This window comes from Rhinopithecus bieti, unplaced genomic scaffold, assembly GCF_001698545.2.
Source record: "Rhinopithecus bieti isolate Rb0 unplaced genomic scaffold, ASM169854v2 scaffold_17275, whole genome shotgun sequence".
In the NCBI taxonomy this organism is placed as follows: domain Eukaryota; kingdom Metazoa; phylum Chordata; class Mammalia; order Primates; family Cercopithecidae; genus Rhinopithecus; species Rhinopithecus bieti.
In genome coordinates, this window is record NW_016808908.1 from 884,175 (window position 1) to 904,801 (window position 20,627).

Genomic DNA, 20,627 nt, shown 5'->3' on the forward strand with positions numbered 1-20,627 from the left:
GATCATGCACTGCACTCCACCTGGGCAAAAAACAAACAAACAAACAACCCTCTTATAAATCACACAGCCAAAAGAAGAGGTAGGAAACTTATAATCCAAATATCATATTCAGTCTATGCCTTAATTTCATCTAAATTTTGGATGCTATTTCATGTGCCTCCAGTACTACAGTTGAGCAGATCCAAGATGTATTAATAAAAACAGGAACATCCATATCCAAGAGCTCTCAAATCAAGATAAAAGTCCCATTCATTTACTGGAACTGCACTTTTAGAAAGGCAAAAGTAGATTATAGGTTGGGCGCAGTGGCTCATACCTGTAATCCCAGCACTTTGGAAGGCCAAGGCGGGCGGATTGCTTGAGCTCAGGAGTTCAAGACCAGCCTGGGCAACATGGCAAAACCCCATCTCTATAAAAAAAATACAAAAATTAGCCAGGTGTGGTGATATGCACCTGTAGACCCAGTTACCTGGGGTGCTGAGGCACAAGAATCACTTGAGCCCAGAAGGTTGAGGCTGCAGTGAGCCATGATCATACCACTATACTCCAGCCTGGGTGACAAAGTGAAACCGTGTCTCCAAAAAAAAAAAAAAAAAAAAAAAAAAAGTAGATTCTAAATCAGTAAGATTAGTACGAGTAAATACTGGCATAAGTGCCCACTGGTTAGAGGAGTATGTAGAAGTGCCCTGTGGTTAGAAAAAAAGTGGCTCACACCTTTTTAACTCTATTTTAGAGTTAAAAGACGGAGATAAAAGGATTAGTGCAAAGTTGAGGTGTTGTTCAAGGAAATGATCAAAGGTGAGGTAGGATTCTGTCTGCCTGAGGAATAATTACTAGCTTAAAAAAAAAAAAGAGGGAGAACTGGCTACAGAACTTGAGTCATACACCTAAAATGAGCTCTTTGCTGAACATTTCTTACTGAAGAAGTTTTTTTCTGTATCAACTCTAGACCACTCCTTTGGATTTGGAAAGAACTTGGTCTCCTGAGTATCATGTAACTAATGACTGCCAGCATCCCTGGACCTAGGTCCTAGTAATTCTTGAGTTGCCTCCATGTTTACCATCCATGACAGATCCTTCTTAGTAATGTCCCCAACTTTCACAGGGTCAAAATCATTTCGTATTGATTTTGAAGACCTGTATAGTTGCAACACATATAAACACATCATCAATAAAAACTATTTTTTAAATTAATTTTACAAAACAGACATTATACTCCTTAAAGATCCTCCTTCTGGGGCCTTTAACATGCTCAGCTAAGTCCAAAGGTTCCTACCTCCTTAAGCATGTTCACTACAATCTTTCTTCTGATGGGTACCATGCCGAACATTACTTTAAACTCTTCTCAAGGATCTTTTGGAAGATCCCTCAAAACCAGCTCTCTCCTACCAAGTAAACACTTTGCCTGTCTATCAGCTTATATTTGCCTTATCAACAATCTAGTCAGTATCCCATGGTATATCAGAAACTAAAAATTACCAGATGCATATCTAAGGGCCTCAAGGAAAGTATGAGTTCGACATTACTCTAGTAAGGCTTGCGGCAGAAGAGAAAAAAGAGGTACTAAGAAATAAGGTTAAGCTCTCTCCTCCCCCTGAATGAATAACAAAGAAACTGGTCCTTTATTTCACATTACCAAATTCTCCCTCTTCCTACAAACTGGTTTAAAATGAGTAAGTAAAGAATGATGATACAGTATAGCAACAGGTCTGAAAAACCAACAATTACTACTTGGGCATACTTTTTTACATCTAGGTTACTAAAATCTCTAGTGGGTTCAAGAAACTGCATCTCCACTGCTGGTCCTTATATAGATACAGAAAAGAGGAAAGAAACAGAGTATTCATGTCACATGTTAGCCTTAACAGCAAAATCGAATCATTATCCAGTTTTAACAGACTGTCAGCACGTTAGAAATCTAGTTCAACTCCTTAGTTTTACAACTGAAGAAACTGAAGCCAAGACAGATTAAGACACTTGCCTAAGATCACGACTGGTCATTGGTTTCTTAGCAACTATTCAAAAGTAATTCCTTATTTTCTCCTTTAAGATATAATGTGAGGAATCACACAATTGAGCAGGTTAAACTATTATTTCCAAGTAAGACAAGGAAACAGAAAAAATATCAAGATGACAAAGAAAACAAGAGGACTTACCTCTGGGTCTGCTAGGCGCTGAGATAAACCTACAACAAAGACGAGGTTTTTTTGTACGACACGTACACTAGCCAAATGTTTGCGATTTTCTGATATTTTTTGTTTTCTCTCATTTTGTTTCTGTTTTTTCTCATTCTTTATCCTTTGCAGTTCTTCCTGGGAGAGTGGTTTATAAACTGCTGGGTCTTCTGGATATGGCTTTAAGCATGAAACAAACACAGAAGTTAGCATTAAATTAAAAAATAAAAAAACTGCATAAGTAATTATCCGATTCTCGGTGGTGGGTATGTGGGTTATTTGTTACGTTCTCCATTTATGAGAATGTTTTAATTGCTTAAATTTTTTTTATTTAATAAAAGACAAATGTTAAATAAAATAGTTCTAATAAAAAAAATTTTTGGAGTTTAGCACAGACCACTTTTAGTGCTAAAACATCTACGGTTTAAAGGCAAAACAACAACAAATCAATCTTGATATTCCCTGCAGTGTTCAACAGAGTTTATGGGAAGATTAAGCTTCTAAGGTGCTACGTAAGAGGCAAGGAGTGTAAGTTCTTGCATCTAAATGTGGATTTTACATATTATAATTAACAAATATTTAGTGAAAAGCTACTACTATGTGCTAGGAGATTAATGAAGTTACACATTTGTTCTTAAAGCAATTATTACTGTGTCCGAAACATAGTAATCTCTCAGTAAATACTAGCAATCACACTATTGTGTGATCGTTTCTTTCTCTTTTTTTTTTCTTTTTTATTTTTTTTTTTTTTTTTTTTTTTTGAGGCGGAGTCTCGTTCTGTCGCCGGGTCTGGAGTGCAGTGGCCAGATCTCAGCTCACTGCAAGCTCCGCCTCCCGGGTTTATGCCATTCTCCTGCCTCAGCCTCCCGAGTAGCTGGGACTACAGGCGCCCGCCACCTCGCCCGGCTAGTTTTGTATTTTAGTAGAGACGGGGTTTCACCATGTTAGCCAGGATGGTCTCGATCTCCTGACCTCGTGATCCGCCCGTCTCGGCCTCCCAAAGTGCTGGGATTACAGGCTTGAGCCACCGCGCCCGGCCGATCGTTTCTTTCTTAGCATTTTGATACCATTTTCATTCCTACTATTAAAGCCAGGGCTACTAAATGAGGGCTCTGGAGACGGAATGCTGGCACTGAATCCTAGCTCAGCCATTACTATCTGAGTGACTTTGGTAGTCATATGACCTTTCTACCTCAGTCTTCTCATCTGTAAAATGGAAACTACAGTACTTTATTTATTCACCTATAAAGTGATTAACACCATGTCCTGTATGTAAGTATTCAAAAGCCAATTATTACTACAAATAACAAATAGTTAATGATAAATGGAAGATGCGGCACATTATTTTTTCTTTTCTTCCCCCCCGCCACAGACCCCTGCACACACAACACCAACATAGGGGCACATTAAATGCCATAATATGTTAAACTGGATAGGAAGAGATTCCAGGGATGGAGACTCAACTGGTTGGGAAATTGGCACCTATCAGAATATAAGAGTGGGGAACAACAGAAATAATGCCAAACCAAAAAAAAAAAAAAAAAAAAAAAAAAAAAAAAAAAAAAAAAAAAAAAAAGGTGGAAACAAGGAAGGGTGGAAGAAATAGCCACAAGCCTGAAATTTTGCTACGATTTTAATGTAAAGTTAACTTCCATCTCTTCATACGTAAGTGTAAAAAAAAAACAACTCTCAAATTTGTGAACATACCCAGGCTAATGTGGATGGCAACTAAGAAAGTGAGGTTTTACCTTATATTCCTCAACTTTTACTAGTATATACCCTGAGGTCTCCAAAAAACCCTATTCTTTCCCTTCTATTCCCACTTTCGATTTTAACTTACTGCTTTTTAAGAAAACTTAATACTCTTCATAGTTTATCTTATCATCAATGAATTAGAGCTGGTGACCCAAAAAAGAGTCAGGCTTAATCCTTAGCAGTTTGGTAGGATATAAACACCCATACCATTTGATTCCCACGTTAAGAATCTGGATCTTTGAGTTAGTTGATCCCGTTTGGTGTACTCCAACTTATTTGTGAGTGGAAGGCACACAAAGCATCTTGCTTAGTAATTTACCTGATTTTGGTATGATTTTAGGACTTTCTCCAGGATCATATATAAATTTAGCATGATTTCAGAAGCTCAATAAATATGTGCCAAGCGAACATCAAAAGCTACTCTCCAGAGTTGAAAACTTAGCATTTCTTTTAAAAGCCACCAAAACACACACACACACACACACACACACACACACACCTTTTTAAAATTAAAACATAAATTATTTCTTGCATTTTATACTTAAGGAACCAAACTGTTAAAGATCTATTAAGTTCAGTTCAGTTCCTCAATCAATTACGTAGTCTTCCACATTTAAGTTTTTTCTTTTTCTTTTTTTTTTTTTTGAGACGGAGTCTCGCTCTATCGCTGGGGCTGGAGTGCAGTGGCCGGATCTCAGCTCACTGCAAGCTCCGCCTCCCGGGTTCCCGCCATTCTCCTGCCTCAGCCTCCGCAGTAGCTGGGACTACAGGCGCCCACCACCTCGCCCGGCTAGATTTTGTATTTTTTTAGTAGAGACGGGGTTTCACCGTGTTAGCCAGGATGGTCTCGATCTCCTGACCTCGTGATCCGCCCGCCTCGGCCTCCCAAAGTGCTGGGATTACAGGCTTGAGCCACAGCGCCCGGCTAAGTTTTTTCTTAATGCTTCCTGTCAAAACTTTCTTCTCCACTTACTCTTCTGTACCTACATTAATTATCTCTTTCAAGTCTTAATCTATCTGCCTGGATGATTTTAATCCCTTGAAGCAATTTGGAGCTCTAAAGGCACAAATGTAAAAAGATATAAAAGCAAACTACATATTAACTAATTAAAATACTTTTCTATAAGATAACTTAAATTTTTCATTTGCACCTAGAAAAGATGTTTTCTACCCCAGAATTCCTGGGGTAGCTCCTTTTGAAGTGTTTACAATTAAGTTCATTTGAGGCTCACGCCTGTAATTCCAGCCCTTTGGGAGGCTGAGGTGGGCGAATCACTTGAGATCAGGAGTTCAAGACCAGCCTGGCCAATATGGTGAAACCATGTCTCCACCAAAAATATTTTTAAAAATTAGCCGGGTATGGTGGCATGAGCCTGTAATCCCGGCTACTTGGAAGGCTAAGGCAGGAGAACTGCTTGAACCCAGAGGCAGAGGCTGCAGTGAGCTGAGATCGTGCCACTGCACTCCAGCCTGGGTGACAGAGCCAGACTCCTTCTCAAAAACAAACAAACAAACAATTAAGCTCATTTAAAAGCTGTTGCTCTTCACTAACATCTAAAATAGTGATGCTCCACTGCCTGAATGGATCAAACATATGGATTGCTCCTAGTTTTGTTTCAAAGTATAGTTGATGCACTGCATTTTACCAGTCCATAACAAGGGAAGTACAAAAACTGAGATAAGCATTCAGAAACTCTCAGAGCAACTGACACTACCACAACATTCAGGTACATCAGCAGTGGACTCTGCAGAATAAGATATGTTTCAATGTAGTCAAAATATTAGCCATGTATAATAGCAACCTTTATCAGTCTTCAACACACAGGGGAAAAGAAAGAAAAGAAAAATCTGATTCTTCATCACAGACAGTGTAAGAAGCAATGATGTAACTTTTCTGGGACTTAGATTTTTCTGAGAACTGGCAGAATGTGACAAACACCCTCAAGCTTTTTCCTTTGTTAGCACTATATGAAGTTGTATAAAATACTGATTAAACATCAGGCAAAGTCATGTAATATTTGAAAATGCACAAACACAAAAAAATTGATGGAGAGTGACATAAGAAAAATCAGGTTGCAATATCAACTCTTATCAAGTATATTACTGATGCACCATCATGCTGAGCATATAACAATGAGTTATACTGTTGTCTGAGTCTTTTTGCTATGTTATTCCAAGTTTTGTTCCTATGGAAATATATTTCCATCAGGCTTCAAAGTCAATGCTGTTGGAACATAACTGCTACACAATACAAAAGATACAAACACAGGAGAACATGAGACAGAGTATTCTACTACAATTTACCCTCCAAATATATCTTATTCCAGTACCTTAAAAGAAGTTATAAATACTAGTTGTTTAATCTTAACACCTGAAAAATATAAAATATGCTTACCACAAATAGCAAATGCATAATCAAAAGGTTTATTAGCTTCAACTTGTCCAAAACTTTTATTAAAACATTGGAAAAGCATGTATTCCAAAATAGTTCCTCCTCCATTATAATTCCTTCTCTACACACATCACCATATATACCTACTCTACAAACCCAAGGTCAGAAAATCAATAAACTAACACAACAAAATAAGGATGAGAGGTAGACTATAAAGATGGGAGGGCTGGCTGTGGTGACTCACACCTGTAATTCCAGCACTTAGGGAGGCTGAGGTAGGAGGATTGCAAGACCAGCCTGAGCAACACAGTGAGACCCCCATCTCTACAAAAAATAAAAAAACATTAGCCAGGCATGGTGGTGTGCACCTATACTAGCAGCTGCTTGGGAGGCTGAAGCAGGAGGGATGCTTGAGCACAGGAGTTCGAGGCTGCAATGAACTATGATGGCATCACTGTGCTCCAGTTTGGGTGACAAGGCAAGACCCTATTTCAAAAAAAGTGGGGGGGAAATGAAGAAATCAAACATGAATAAATGCAGACAGTAAGACTCACAAAGCTAATACTACTAGTACTAAAAATGAATATAAAGAAAAATACAAAGGCCAGGCGGGGTGGCTCACGCCTGTAATCCCAGCACTTTGGGAGGTCGAGGTGGGCGGATCATGAGGTCAGATCGAGATCATCCTGGCTAACATGGTGAAACTCCGTCTCTACTAAAAACACACAAAAAAATTAGCCAGGCATGGTGGCGGGTGCCTGTAGTCCCAGCTACTCAGGAGGCTGGAGCAGGAGAATGGCGTGAACCTGGGAGGCAGAGCTTGCAGTGAGCCGAGATCGCGCCACTGCACTCCAGCCTGGGTGAGAAAGGAAAGAAAGGAAGGAAAGAAAGGAAGGAAAGGAAGGAAAGGAAGGAAAGGAAGGAAAGGAAGGAAAGAAAGGAAAGGAAAGGAAAGGAAAGGAAAGGAAAGGAAAGGAAAGGAAAGGAAGAAAGAAAAATACAGGCTATTGTATTTTTGGCTGGGTGCGGTGGCTCATGCCTGTAATCCTAATATTTGGGAGGCCAAGACATGCAGATCACCTGAGCTCAGGAGTTCGAGACCAGCCTGGCCAACATGGCGGAAACCCTGTGTCTACTAAAAATACAAAAATTAGCCAGGCGTGATGGCAGGTGCCTGTAATCCCAACTACTCAGGAGGCTGAGGTAGGAGAATCACTTGAACCTGGGAGGTGGAGGTTGCAGTGAGCTGAGATCACGCCATTGCACTCCAGCCTGGGGGACAAGAATGAAATTCCATATCAAAAAAAAGGGGGGGCGGGGAATACATCCGATCAACTTTTTGACCACAGCACATGTTAAATTTCTAGGAATAACTTATATATAGGAATAACAAATGAAAAGTTACAAGCAGAAAATTTCTCTTTAAAGGTACTATTGTGTATTATATATCAAACTAACGCAAAATAGGTTGCCTATGGAGAATTATTTAGATATAACATTATCTTTAATAGTGATAAACTTCCAAGTTACTAGTTAACATGGTTTGCAGTTTCTAGTGTAATTAATTTCTTCCATATGTGTAGTTATGTTTCCACTTTTATTCCAAATGCAATTATTTACATGTCTTCTCTTTACTTTTTATTAAACTTGCTAAGACTTTAATTATTTTATTGGTCTTTTCAGAGAACCAGCTCTAATCTTTATTGAAAACTTTTATTTTTTTCCTATTTCACAAAATTCTGCTTACTCCCTTCCACTGTCATTGGGCTTATTCTTTTTCTAATTTTTTCGATCCCTTCTACTGTCACATTACTTATTCTTTTCTGATTTTTGTTGTTTTCTAATAAATGTATTCACAGCTTAACTTTTCTGCTACATACCACTTTGGTCTCATGCCAGATATTCAGAAGTCATGTTCCAAATTATTGATTTAGAATAATTTGTAATTTTCATTTTGATCTCTTTAAACCAAGAGTTATGGAGGACCATAATTTATGTATTATAGGTAAATTAACTTTTAAGAAATCCTTTTGCTGTTAACATCTAATTTGATTATACTATTATACTATTTTTTTAGGGTTCTGGTTTCCAGTAATACAGAGCTAATTAACCCTCTTACTAAAAACTATGAAAATACAACATAAAAGTTTTTTTTTTTTTTTTTTTAACTAAAATCCTAAAATCTAACTAGGAAAATCCTAAGCCAATTTTGGTTGAAAGTAAAAATTCAGAGGCTAAACAGAAAATCTGATTAACAATAAATGGGGTAGGGAGAGAAAGAGCTGAGGAGAAAGAACATTCAAAGCCCAACACCAGCCCATGGTAGTCTTTGGCAAGACAGGTCCCATGATAAGGTGAGATACAGTCCACTTTCAAACGGTGGACTCAGGATAAGAACAAATTACAAACCGGAGGATAGTCTCAGGGTAAGAACAAACTACAGAAAGGTCAGAATAAGGTAAGAAAAAAGGGAAAGTACATAGGGGAAAATCATCCTGGAGAAATTGTTGAAGTCAACCCTAGGGAAGAGTTGCAGCATGGAGATATATAGCTTGGCCAGACCAAAAACCTTTAAGCACATGGCAGCCGTAATGCCAATGCTTAGCGGACCCAGCAGAAGCCAAATTGAAGCCTCTCTAGAGAGGAGTAAATCCACGCTAGTCCTTGGGGAACCTTACAAATAATTTTCTCAATGACAACAACAAAGAAGCAGCCACATTAACCAAGCACAAAGAAATACAACAACATGAGCAACAATAAGCAGAAACATAGCCCACAGACTTCAGCTACTGGAATTATTGGGCAAAGATTTTTTTTTTAAATAATGCTTATCTGTTTAAAAAGCATATAACCTTGAAAATACTTATAGGGTATAATAATCTATTTTAAAATAACAGCAAGAGAAAAAAAAAAAGAGCAAACATTACTTTCTAGGAATGGAAAACACAAAACCAATAGTTAAAACTCAATGGACATATTTAGGGGCAGATTGGACCCAAAAGAAACTATTCACATATGAGGACAGATCAGAATAAATCATTTACTAAGGCATTAAGGAGAAAGAACATACAGAAAACAGATTAAGAGACATAGAAGACAGTGAAAAAAAAATCTGAAAAATATTTAATCAGAGTCACAGAGGAGAAGAAAGAGAATAAAGGTAATATATGAAGAAATAATAGCTTAATTTTTATCTTGAACTAAGGAAATTCAACAGCCCACAGATTTAAAAGTCTCCCAAGGAGGATAAATTTTAAAATACACAAGGGAGTTTTACTTTTTGGAACTGGCTAATTTATCCATTGTGGCCTGTTTTTTGACCACAGCTCTTGTATTTAAAATTGTGACAAATTTATCTGTACAAAGCTATACACACACATGTGCACACACACACACACACATCTTGCTAATTCTGTTATTCAAATTCTCCATTTTCTTTTTATTGTCTACTTCATCTATTTCTAAAATACAGAAGGTGAAGTCTCTCCATTATAAATACGGATGTCAGTTTCTCCTGGTGTTTATAACGGCTCAATATACTTCAAAGCTGTACTGTTAAGTAAATAAAGATTCATGACTTTGTGGACCTTTTGCCCTTTTAAAATGTGTTTGATCTTGAATTTCATTATGACTAATATCAGTACTATTATATCTTCTTTCCTATGATTTCCATTTGCCCACTGTATCATTTTCCCCTCCTTTCATTGATATTTTTCTTGAATATGCTTCTAGTCAATCGGTTCTACAAGTTTTGTTAGGAAAAGAGCAGTCCCCATTTTCCCTCCTCCTCTGCAACCAGTTGCCTCTCCCTAGAAATAATCATGTTGACTCTTTTAGATGATTCTTTGTCATTTTCTACCATATCTCTAAATAGTACATTCATATGGTTACTTCTTGATTTCTCAGTTTTAAATATCATCACATTATGCAACTTGAAAACTTAGCTCTGCCAGTTTCCCTCACCAAACATCCCGAGTCTACTTTCTAATTTCTACCGTAACTTTGGTTAGGGCAATATTCAGGATTACATTATTATAAAATGCAAATGTTATTTACACACTTCCACTTCCAGCCATGGAAGTAACAGACTAGTCCTATCATCATAAACAACTAGAGAACTAGACAAAATACAGGAAATAACTATTTTCAGACACTGAAGAAACAGGCAATGAACAGCAGGACTGTGATCTCTGAGAAAAAAGAAATAAAACAGACGGATACCATAACTATCCCAGCTTTCTGCTCTTCCAGCACTTACCAGATCCTGGTACTAGGTCCAAAAGTCATAATGAATGGAGGGGAGAGACAGTGATAAAAATTAGAAGAAGCTGAGACAGAAATTTATGGGGGCAAAATACCACAAAAATGGAGTTAGCCCAGAAAGAATTCCAGAGATCTACATAGAGGAGTACTGTGATAGCTAGTTTTCACAGGTGTCTTTCCAACAGAGATACCTAGTAGAGTCCACACCAATAATGAATTTAGAAAAGAAATAAAAAAAGAATACAAATGACATGCAAAGTCTTTCAGAAGGCAGAAGATGAGGGAACATTTCCCAACTCATTTTATGTGGACAGTATTCCTTTGACACCAAAACTGAAAACAATACTAAACTACAAAGAAACACCCTTCATGACAGAGACACAAAAATCTTCTGAAAATATTAGCAAACTGAATATAAAAAGGGTAATACTTCATTATCAAGTAGGGTTTATCTTTGAGAGGAAAAGCTGATGCAAAAATTAACATAGGCCAGACATAGTGGTTCATGCCTATAATCCCAACACTTTAGGAGGCTGAGGCAGGAGGAATGCTTGAGGGCGGCAGTTCAAGACCAGCCTGGGCAACATAGTGAGCCCGTCTCTGCAAAGATAAAAAATTTTTTTTTAATTATCCAGGTGTGCTGGTGCACACACACCTGTAGTCCCAGCTACTTGGTAGGCTGAAGCAAGAGAATTGCTTGAGCCCAGGAGGTTGAAGCTGCAGTGAGCTACAATCAGGCCACTGTACTCCACCCTGGTCAATAGACCAAGACCCTGTAGCTTTAAAAAAAACAAAAAACGTAAGTTACCATTTCAACAGAATAAAGGGAGAAAAAAGTATAACCATCTCAAAAGTATCAACAAAGGTATTGGGCAAAATTCAACACCATTCATGATAAAATCACTCAGCAAATTAGGAATAAAGGAAAACTTCCTCGACCTGATAAAGACCATACCAAAAAATGCACAGACAGCAACTACTTAATGGTGTAATACTTAACGCTTTCCTGCTAAGATTGAGAACAAAGATATCTTTCTTGTCACTTCTTTTCAACATTAAACACTAGAGGAGTTACCCAGTAGAATTAAGGCAAGAAAAAGAATTTAAAAACACAGAGCCAGGAGCAGTGACTCATGCCTATAATCCCAGCATTTTGGAGGGGGCTGAGGTGGAAGGATGCTTGAGGCCAGGAGTTCAAGACCAGCCTGGGAAACACAGCAAGACCTCTACAAAAAATTTTTTTAAACAATTAGCTGGGTATGGTGGCACATGCCTATAGTCCCTCCTACTGGGGAGGCTGAGACAGAAGCACTGCTTGAGCCCAGGAGTTCTAAACTGCAGTGAGCCATATTTGTGCCACTGCACTTCATAGCCTGGATGACAGAGCAAGACCTTGTCACTAAATAAAATTTTTAAAAGCAGAGATTGGAAAGGAAAGAGTAAAACTGTCCTTTTGCACAGAACACATAATCACCTATGTAGAAAATCCTAAGGAACCTATTTAATTAACAAGGTTTCTTGATACAGATGGTCAACATTCAAAAGTGGTACATTAGCAATAAACAACTGGAAAATGAAATTTTAGAAACAATATTGGGCTTGGCACGGTGGCTCACGCCTGTAATCCCAACACTTTGGCAGGCCGAGGTGGGTGGATCACAAGGTCACAAGATCAAGACCATCCTGGCTAACATGGTGAAACCCCGTCTCTACTAAAAATACAAAAAATTAGCCAGGTGTGGTGGCATGCGCTTGTAGTCCCAGCTACTCGGGAGGCTGAGGCAGAAGAATCGCTTGAACCCGGGAGGTAGAGGTTGCAGTAAGCCGAGATCACGCCACTGCACTCCAGCCTGGGCGACACGAGTGAAATTCCATCTCAAAAAGAAAGAAACAATATCATGTGCCATAACTCAAAAAACATAAAATATGGATAAATATAACAAAACATGCTGTACTATTACGTATACTGAAAACTAAAACACTGCTAAAGAAATTTTAAAACCTAGAAAAATGTAAAGATATACCTTATTCATGAACTAAAGGAGTCAACATTTTAAGATGTCATTTTCCTCAAAATGATCTATCTATACAATTAATGTAATCTCCATCAAAACCCCAGTAGGCTTTTGTAGAAACTCACAAACTGATTCAAAAATTTATGTGCAAATGCTAAGTACTTAGAATACCCAAAATAAATTATAAAAAGAATAACAAAGTTGAAAACCTTGTCACGCCAGGTTTCAAAACTGACAGTAAAAAGACAGTTTGGTATGAGCATATGGATAGATATAATCATCAATGGACAAAAACAGATGCTAGTATTGGATTTATACATTTATGGGCAATTGACTTTCAAGAAATATTTCAAAACCAATCAAGAGTAAAAGGATGGTCTTTTCTGCAAACGATGCTGCAACAACAGAATATCAGCATAGGAAAAAATATATATATCTTGACCCCTACCTCACATGTGAGCCACTGTAGCATAGTATGATTGCTTTTTCATTTCTGTACAACTTTTTGTTTCCCCTAGAGTTAATCTGTTTTGTCTGGTTATATTTTTAGGTGTTTATTACTAATTCAACCATCAAATCTCTTCCAACTGGCAAAATGGCCTCACAAGACATTTCTCTTTTGGAACACCAAGTATTCTTTTAATTTTATCTTTTTCTACAAATCCCTCTTGGAGTTTTCTGATGTGTTGCATTTTGGACTGGTTGCCCTCTTTACCTTGGGCACAGCTGTCATCCTTCCCCATCATTTCGGGAATCCAGGTGCTTCTCTCCTGCGTTGGATCTCCTGTTTCCTTTATCCCATGATTCTCTGTTCTTTATTCCTTCATGTTGGTGGGGCACATCCTCCAATAGATTCCTGAGAGAGAATGCATGGAAGGTAAAAAAAATTTTGAGGCCTCTCACGTCTGAAAATGTCTTTTCTTGTACCTTCACACTTAACAGTTGAGTAGATACGAATCCGAAGATGAAAATTAATCTCCTTCAGAAGTGTCTTCTAGCTTGAAGTCTTGCTATTGAGAAGTCTGAAACAATCTGAATTCTTTGTCTTTTACGTGCGATCTACTTTTTTCCTCTGTGGAAGCTTGTAGAACTTCTTTGTCTTTGGTATTCTGGTATTTCAAAATAAAAAAGTTTGTGCTGGACACCTGATAGGCCCTTTCAATCTGAAAATATGTTCTTTGGTTCTGGGAAATATTCTTCAATCATATTCTTGGATGATTACTTCCCCTCTGTATCCCTGTGATCTCTTCCTAGAGCACTTAATTGTTTGGTATTTGACCTCCTTGATTGATTCTCAAATGAACTTAATCTCTTCTCCCAAATATTTCATCTCTTTTGCTTTTTGTTTCTCAACTTCATCTTCCAATGCTTTCCTTCAGTTATTTTATTATATTTTATTTTCAATAACAATGGTTACTGTTCACTGAATATTCTTCTTTATATCATCCTGTTCTTTTTTTTTTTTTTATCTTGAGGTAGTATCTTGCTCTGTCACCCAGGCTGGAGTGCACAGGCATGAACATGGCTCACTGTAGCTTCAACCTCCTGGGTTCAAACGATCCTCCCACTTGAGCCTCCCAAATAGCTGGGACTACAAGCATGTGCCACCACATTCAGCTAATCTTTCTTATTGTTATTCGAGACGAGACTGCACCATGTTACCCAGGCTGGTCTCAAACTCCTAACCTCAAGCAACCCTCCCACCTTGGCCTCCCAAAATGTTGGAATTATAGGCATAAGCCACCATGTCCAAACCACCATCCTGTTTTTGTTTCATAGATACATTATCTTCTATTATTTCTGAAACAAAAATAATAATACTTCTGTTGAAGTTCTCATTTCCTTGTATAGTCTCTGGTTTCCATGGGAATCAATACATAATGCCACATCAGTGTACCACGTATGTTCCCATATCTGCTGTTTCTACCAGTAGCTTTCTCAGAAATGCTGCAATGAAAGGACACATAAAAGCAGTCTAAGAAAAAAACCAAGTAGCCTGTGCCTGTGTTTAGCAGCCACAACCAAACAGGAACACTAACCTCTCTTGGTTTTTAAAACCTGGCTGTCCTTGCTTTTCAAAGCTATTAAAGCTAAGATAAACTTTCTGCAAAACAGGCACGTTTCATATTGTAGACCAAAAACAGGAGCTTGATTCAACTAGCTCCCTACTTGCATCTCCCAAGTTTCTTCAGATCATTTCAATATGCCACCTCACAGCATGGCCTCTGTAGACCCTCTCTCTGCAGGGTTGGGTTACATGTAAATGGTAGTTTCATGACCCTCTCTAGGCCTCTAGCAACACCGTGGTTTTCCTCTGTGTTAACACAACCACTGTAGATGGCCTCCAGAGACCAAAGACCTGCCCGACTCCGACCGACACAGGCAACTTCATAATATTTATCTTGCGCTATGCTGAGCATATTCTCTGGCAAGACTAGGCCAGGTCTCAGACTCCAAGACTCTCTGCTGCCTGCAATACAAAGTCTGGTGACCAGGAGACCAAGGAGAGGTTCTAGGATATGTGATTAAGTCAACAAGAAACCAAAAAATTATTCCTGGCCTAATAACAATAACCACCTCAGCTAAAGATTTAACTTGGAGACCCTAAAAGGAGGTTGTCTTAGACCTCTGTAATCTGGATTTCTTTTTTCTGTAACTGGTGGAAAGTTTTAGTGCTTATCCTTAGATAATCTTTTATCTTTTCAATTCATGATCTTATCCAGTCTCATGATATTATAAATAACATACTATATGCTAACTGACCCCCAAATCTTTATCTCCATACCAGAATCTTACCTGAAATCCAGAAATGTACATTGATTCACCTGTCTACGCAATATCTCCACTTAGATTTCTAAGAGGAATCTCATACTTAACATGTCTAAAACTGAGTTTCTGATCTTCTCAAATATCTATTCCTGGTGAAGTCCTCCCCATTTCAGTTCATGGCCATTCTTTACTTCCAGGTGTTCAGTCAAAACCTTGCAGTCATCCTCAACTCTCCATTTGTTTCTATAGTGGTTCATGAATAATAAAGTTCATGAATCTTGGCATGTGTGAAAATGTTTTATTATGCCTTTACACATTAATAAAATTGAGAGCTCTCCTTTCAAAGTTACATTCCCTCAAAATTTGGGAAAATAAATGTATCAATTAGTTTATTTTCTATAATTGTAAAATGAAAATACTGATATTAATTTTAGCCTTGTTCTTTTGTATTCTAAATATTTATCTCTCACAAGCTTTTAGAGTTTTCCCTTTATTCTAGATGTTCTAAAATTTCACAATTATATAAACAGATACTGATCTTTTTCAGTCATCTTGCTTCACACTCACAGGGTCTTTCTAATCTAAGAGGAATTTTCGTCTATTAGTTCTTTGATTATTTCTTCCTATTCATTTTTAGTTCACTCCTCTGAGACTGCTCTCAGCAGAGATTAGAACCTGTGGATCTATGTTGCTTTTCTTTCATGCTTTCAATTTTTTCTCTTGTTATATTATATTCTTCAATAAAAACCCACTCAGCACAAGCTTCCAATTTACCAATCTGCTCTTGAAATGTGTCCATTTTGCTTTTCAGGCCATCTATAAGATTTTTCCAGATCTCTCTAATTGGTTCTTTTCATAAGGAAAAATAGTCTTTCTACATGAATATGCCATTCTCTCTTTCCTTTCTGAAAGGTACCAATGATAGTTTTAAATGTCTTTCTGTTTTGTTTCCTGTGTTAGGATCGTCTATTTACTGATTTTTGTGCTTCTCTTTCATGATGTTGGTTTTCCTCAAATCTGTGTTCTTTGCTTTTGCACATCTTTACATGTGAGAATCCTGGTAATCTGCCTATAAATGCTATTTCTGTCTACTGCAAGATTCTCCTTTGTGACTATAGCAAAGACATATTGCTTGACAGGTAATCTGCTAGGCACAGAAGCTCCTAGTTCCTCCAGAATGCTTCCATTAACCTTAAGGCTCTGATTCAAATTTATAATCACTGTTTTAATTAGAGGGCATCTGTCTCTGCTACAAGGTACAAAAAAGGGGGTAGGCCCATAAGGCTGCTCTGAGACCCTACTCAACCAACTACACTGATATGTTTCCTAGGATCGTGAGGCAGTGCCATTCCTTTTTTTTTTTTTTTTTTTTTTAAAGCAGTTTTCTCTTGAGCTGATCTAATGCTTCCTCCTTGAAATTGTTTCCAACGTCCTTCTTGTCTTTCAGAGATTCCTCACACTTTCTGGTATTTCCAGGACACCCTTTTATTCATATCAAGCGTTGCTAAAGTTATACTGGTAACTTTAAGTAAAGGTAAAAGTTATACTTTTACCTTTAAAATCTTCTTTTTTTTTTTTTAACTTTCTAAAGACTTGAAGTAATTTTAGGTAATCTCTTAAGACTGAAATGATTTTCTTTGTAATTTCCCCAAATAACTTATTTTTCTCTAATGACAATTTAATAACTGGTCCTTTTAAGGTGACTTCGTAACATCCCAAAGGGGGAAAAAAAGAAAAGAAAAGATAAACATCATGAAGCCAACAAATTTACAATCCTTAGAGTCTTGGGCAATCCTGAACGTCATTACTTCTGATGAAATAGTTCAATATGATTGTCTTCTTATGGAATGACTGGGAACCAATTTCTAAAATATAACTTTAAAATTCATAAACAAAAATTTATATAGATTTTGCCCAAAGCTAATGTTAGGGTTTTCATTTACCTTTCCATTCACATTTCTTAAACTATATTAACTATGTGAAATATTATATATACAAATTATATACACACATTATATATGTTATATATATAATATATATGTAACTATATACATGTATAAACTACATTAACATTGAAATAGACCTAACTTTTTATTCATATAATACATATACATACCCACTGGATTTTAAAAATCTAATGATAAATAAACAATGCACCGCCTTCTGAGATTTACTACAAATTCTCAGATAAGAAAACTGAGAGGTAGATTACTTTTTAAATTTTAGATATCTAAAGCACATTTCAGCTTTCTCAAAATTTGACAGAACACAAGAGGTCTTTGAAATGGGTAACCAGAAAATAAAGTTTAAATTACACAAACATTAAAGAAAAGGCAAATTCCATAATAAAGTGGCAGATATTTGCATTAATCCCTAAGGTCACAAATAAAGTCCTTCAAAATACAAATGCAGCAGTCCTCCCTATCCTGGTAGTTAATTCACTATACTGTAATTGTGTTGCTGGGGCTTATCAAAACAATAAAACTCACAGAATATTAAAATAATAGATTTTAGAGTTAGGAGGGGCTTTTCAATAATACAATAGTTCAGAACAGACTATATAGACTCAAAAGACATATTTGAATTCTAAACCTCCTACCTACTACTCACAAGCTGATGACTCTGGACAAGTTCTCTAAGCTCCTGTTTCCTTGAGTGTAAAATGGGAATATCAATACCAGCCTAAAATTGCTGTAAGGGCTCAAGAAATGAGCAATTATTATCTTCTGAACCAGGATTTCTCTGTCATTTTAACCCTCTTTAGTAAACATCTTCTCTCCTATTTTGTACTAGAAAATTGAAGTGAATTTCCTCCCACATGTAATATAACATGTTTTTCTAATTTCATGCAACCCTATCCAAATCCATTACCTCTCTATTCTTAATTTTCTTAAGCAGTAAGCATCCCTGACCATGTCTTTCTCCTCAGATAAAAACAACAAACTAAAGGCCAATCAGAGAGGTTACATGACTTTACAAAGATCATACAGCTAGTAAACAAAGCCAAGACATGGCCCTGACTCACAGTGCAGTGTTCTTTCCACCTTATTATGTCTTAAAATAATATACATGATAAAATAAGATAATCAGGTGAAGTTTGCAAAGTCTTTTAAATTCACTTGCTCATATACATGGCAGGAAAAACTATACAATTAAAACAAATCACTGTGAAGTTATTTTGAAGTATTTACCTTTCTACATGCAGGACAAAGCCCATTTTCATCAGTGCGAATTCGATGCCAACAAAATCGGCAAATCTGGTAGCCACAGGTGCAAGGGAAAAAGTTGATATCATCTATCTCCAAGGGCTCCATGCAAAGAGGGCACTCCACAGGGTCTTCCTTCGCATCAGGACTGCGAGACATCTTCACGTTTATTAAACAGCAGCAAAAGTTTATAATAATTTAAGGGAGAAGGAAGTTCAGCACTGAAAGCTAAAATGTAGGACTCTGACGACCTGCATGAGAAGAAACAAAATACATTGTTTACTACTGGAAAAATGGCACAGTCAACAATTAAGAGTCACACTGTCAAAAAAGTTGAAAAAACTGAGCAACTACTGTTATCAACCTGAAATGGCTTTCAGAATGGATTTCTGAAAATTTTTGAAGACCAAAACAAAAGGCCTGGCATCATTAATATTTTGGATTCAACGTAAATATAAAAGAACTTCCTTTTTTTCTCGATAAAACATTTAGTACTAGCCTACAGCACTAATCGTAACACATTTTAGGGAAATAAATAAGGTAAAATTGCACTTTTAACTGTCTCATCTTTGACCTAAAACCTAGTAATATTGCGACGTAACTAGAAGACTCTTACACTATTCTGAAGTTTGTCACAATTTATAAAACGAATCAAATGAAAACAAGAGACTTCAATCATCTACAGTTACATGTTAACATCAAACTCTTGACACAGAAAACATAGGTTAAAACTCAGAAAAACTAGGATGCCATAGAACCATAGACCATAACTATACAACTAATTACGTAATAATATGCCAATGAAAACTTCTGAAAAACGTGTTAAACAAAAGTATTCCTATGGTAATACTACAAAAAGCCTACAAGAAACAGGAAGAAAGAAGGGAACAAATAGACCTTCATATCACAAACACTTTTTGAAAAGTTAAAAAACATAACTTTTTAGATTATGGGGAGTTTTAAATTTTCAGGTAACAGTTTAGGCTAAAGTCACTGTTAGATTAAAAGGTTAGGTTGAAATCACTATTTTAAGTTAAAATCTGATAGCCTGCAAACTAATCTATAATTCTATAGTAATCCCACCAAAATCATGGTGGTAATCTTTCACATAATTGGACAAACTGATCCTAAAGGTTACATACAAGAGTAAATGCATGAGAATCATTTTGAAGCTTCTGGGGGAAAACGTGGGAATTTGCCCTATCACATACTAAATTATACTATAAAGCTACAGTAATTTAAATAATTTCCTATTAGTATAAAAATAGACAAAAGAGCAAAGAAACCAAACAATCTAGATATAGCTGGGTACAGTGGCTCATGACTGTAATCCCAGCACTTGGAGAGCCCAAGGCAGGAGGATCACTTGAGCCCAGGAGTTCAACTCCAGCTAGGAGTTCAAGACCAGCACAACATAGCAAAGCACCCATGTCTATAACAAATTTTAAAATTAGCTGGGCATGGTGGTGCACACCTGTAATCCTAGCTACTTGGGAGGCTTGGGGCAGGAGGATCGCTTGAGCCCAAGAGTTCAAGGTTGCAGTGAGCTATAATTGTGCCACCGCACTCCAGCATGGGTGACAGAGTGAGACCCTGTCTCAAAATTAGAAAAATCTAGAAACAGACTCATGAATTTATGAGATATTAATATTTGATAAAATGTATAACTCAAGATGGGAAGGCTGGACCATTTCATAAACAGTGATGGGACTCTGGGCTATCCATTTGAAGAAAAAATAGTATATAACTTAATACTGCAATTTTAAAAAATCTCAAATGATCTAGTGATCAATAAATTACTGAAGTGTTAAAGAAAAAAACAGAATTTTTTTTTTTTTAATCTTGGAATACAGAAGGCCTTCGTAAGCAAAACAAAAATTCACAAGTCATAAAAGGAGACAATCAATTAATCAACTTGGCAACATGGAAAGAAGAAAACATAAATAAAATTGAAGACAAGCATCAGAGTAAAAGATACGTTTGCTACATATAAAGAAAAGCTAAATCAGAATGTATAAAGAAATCCTACAAAGCAGTAAGACAAAGACAAGTT

General features: G+C 36.9%; 1 protein-coding gene across 6 annotated transcripts in view; it reads right to left on the reverse strand.

Moving 5' to 3' along the window:
* Positions 1 to 20,627, reverse strand: part of CNOT4 (CCR4-NOT transcription complex subunit 4) — a 150,543-nt gene that overhangs the window by 63,769 nt on the left and 66,147 nt on the right. For all 6 annotated transcript variants that reach the window (XM_017887745.1, XM_017887744.1, XM_017887748.1 and 3 more), the window contains exons 2-3: positions 18,560 to 18,825; positions 2,157 to 2,354 (exon numbers count right to left, since the gene is read on the reverse strand). In XM_017887745.1, the coding sequence (XP_017743234.1) occupies positions 2,157 to 2,354; positions 18,560 to 18,733 (372 nt within the window). In that variant the 5' untranslated portion in view covers positions 18,734 to 18,825. The remainder of the gene's footprint in view (positions 1 to 2,156; positions 2,355 to 18,559; positions 18,826 to 20,627) is intronic.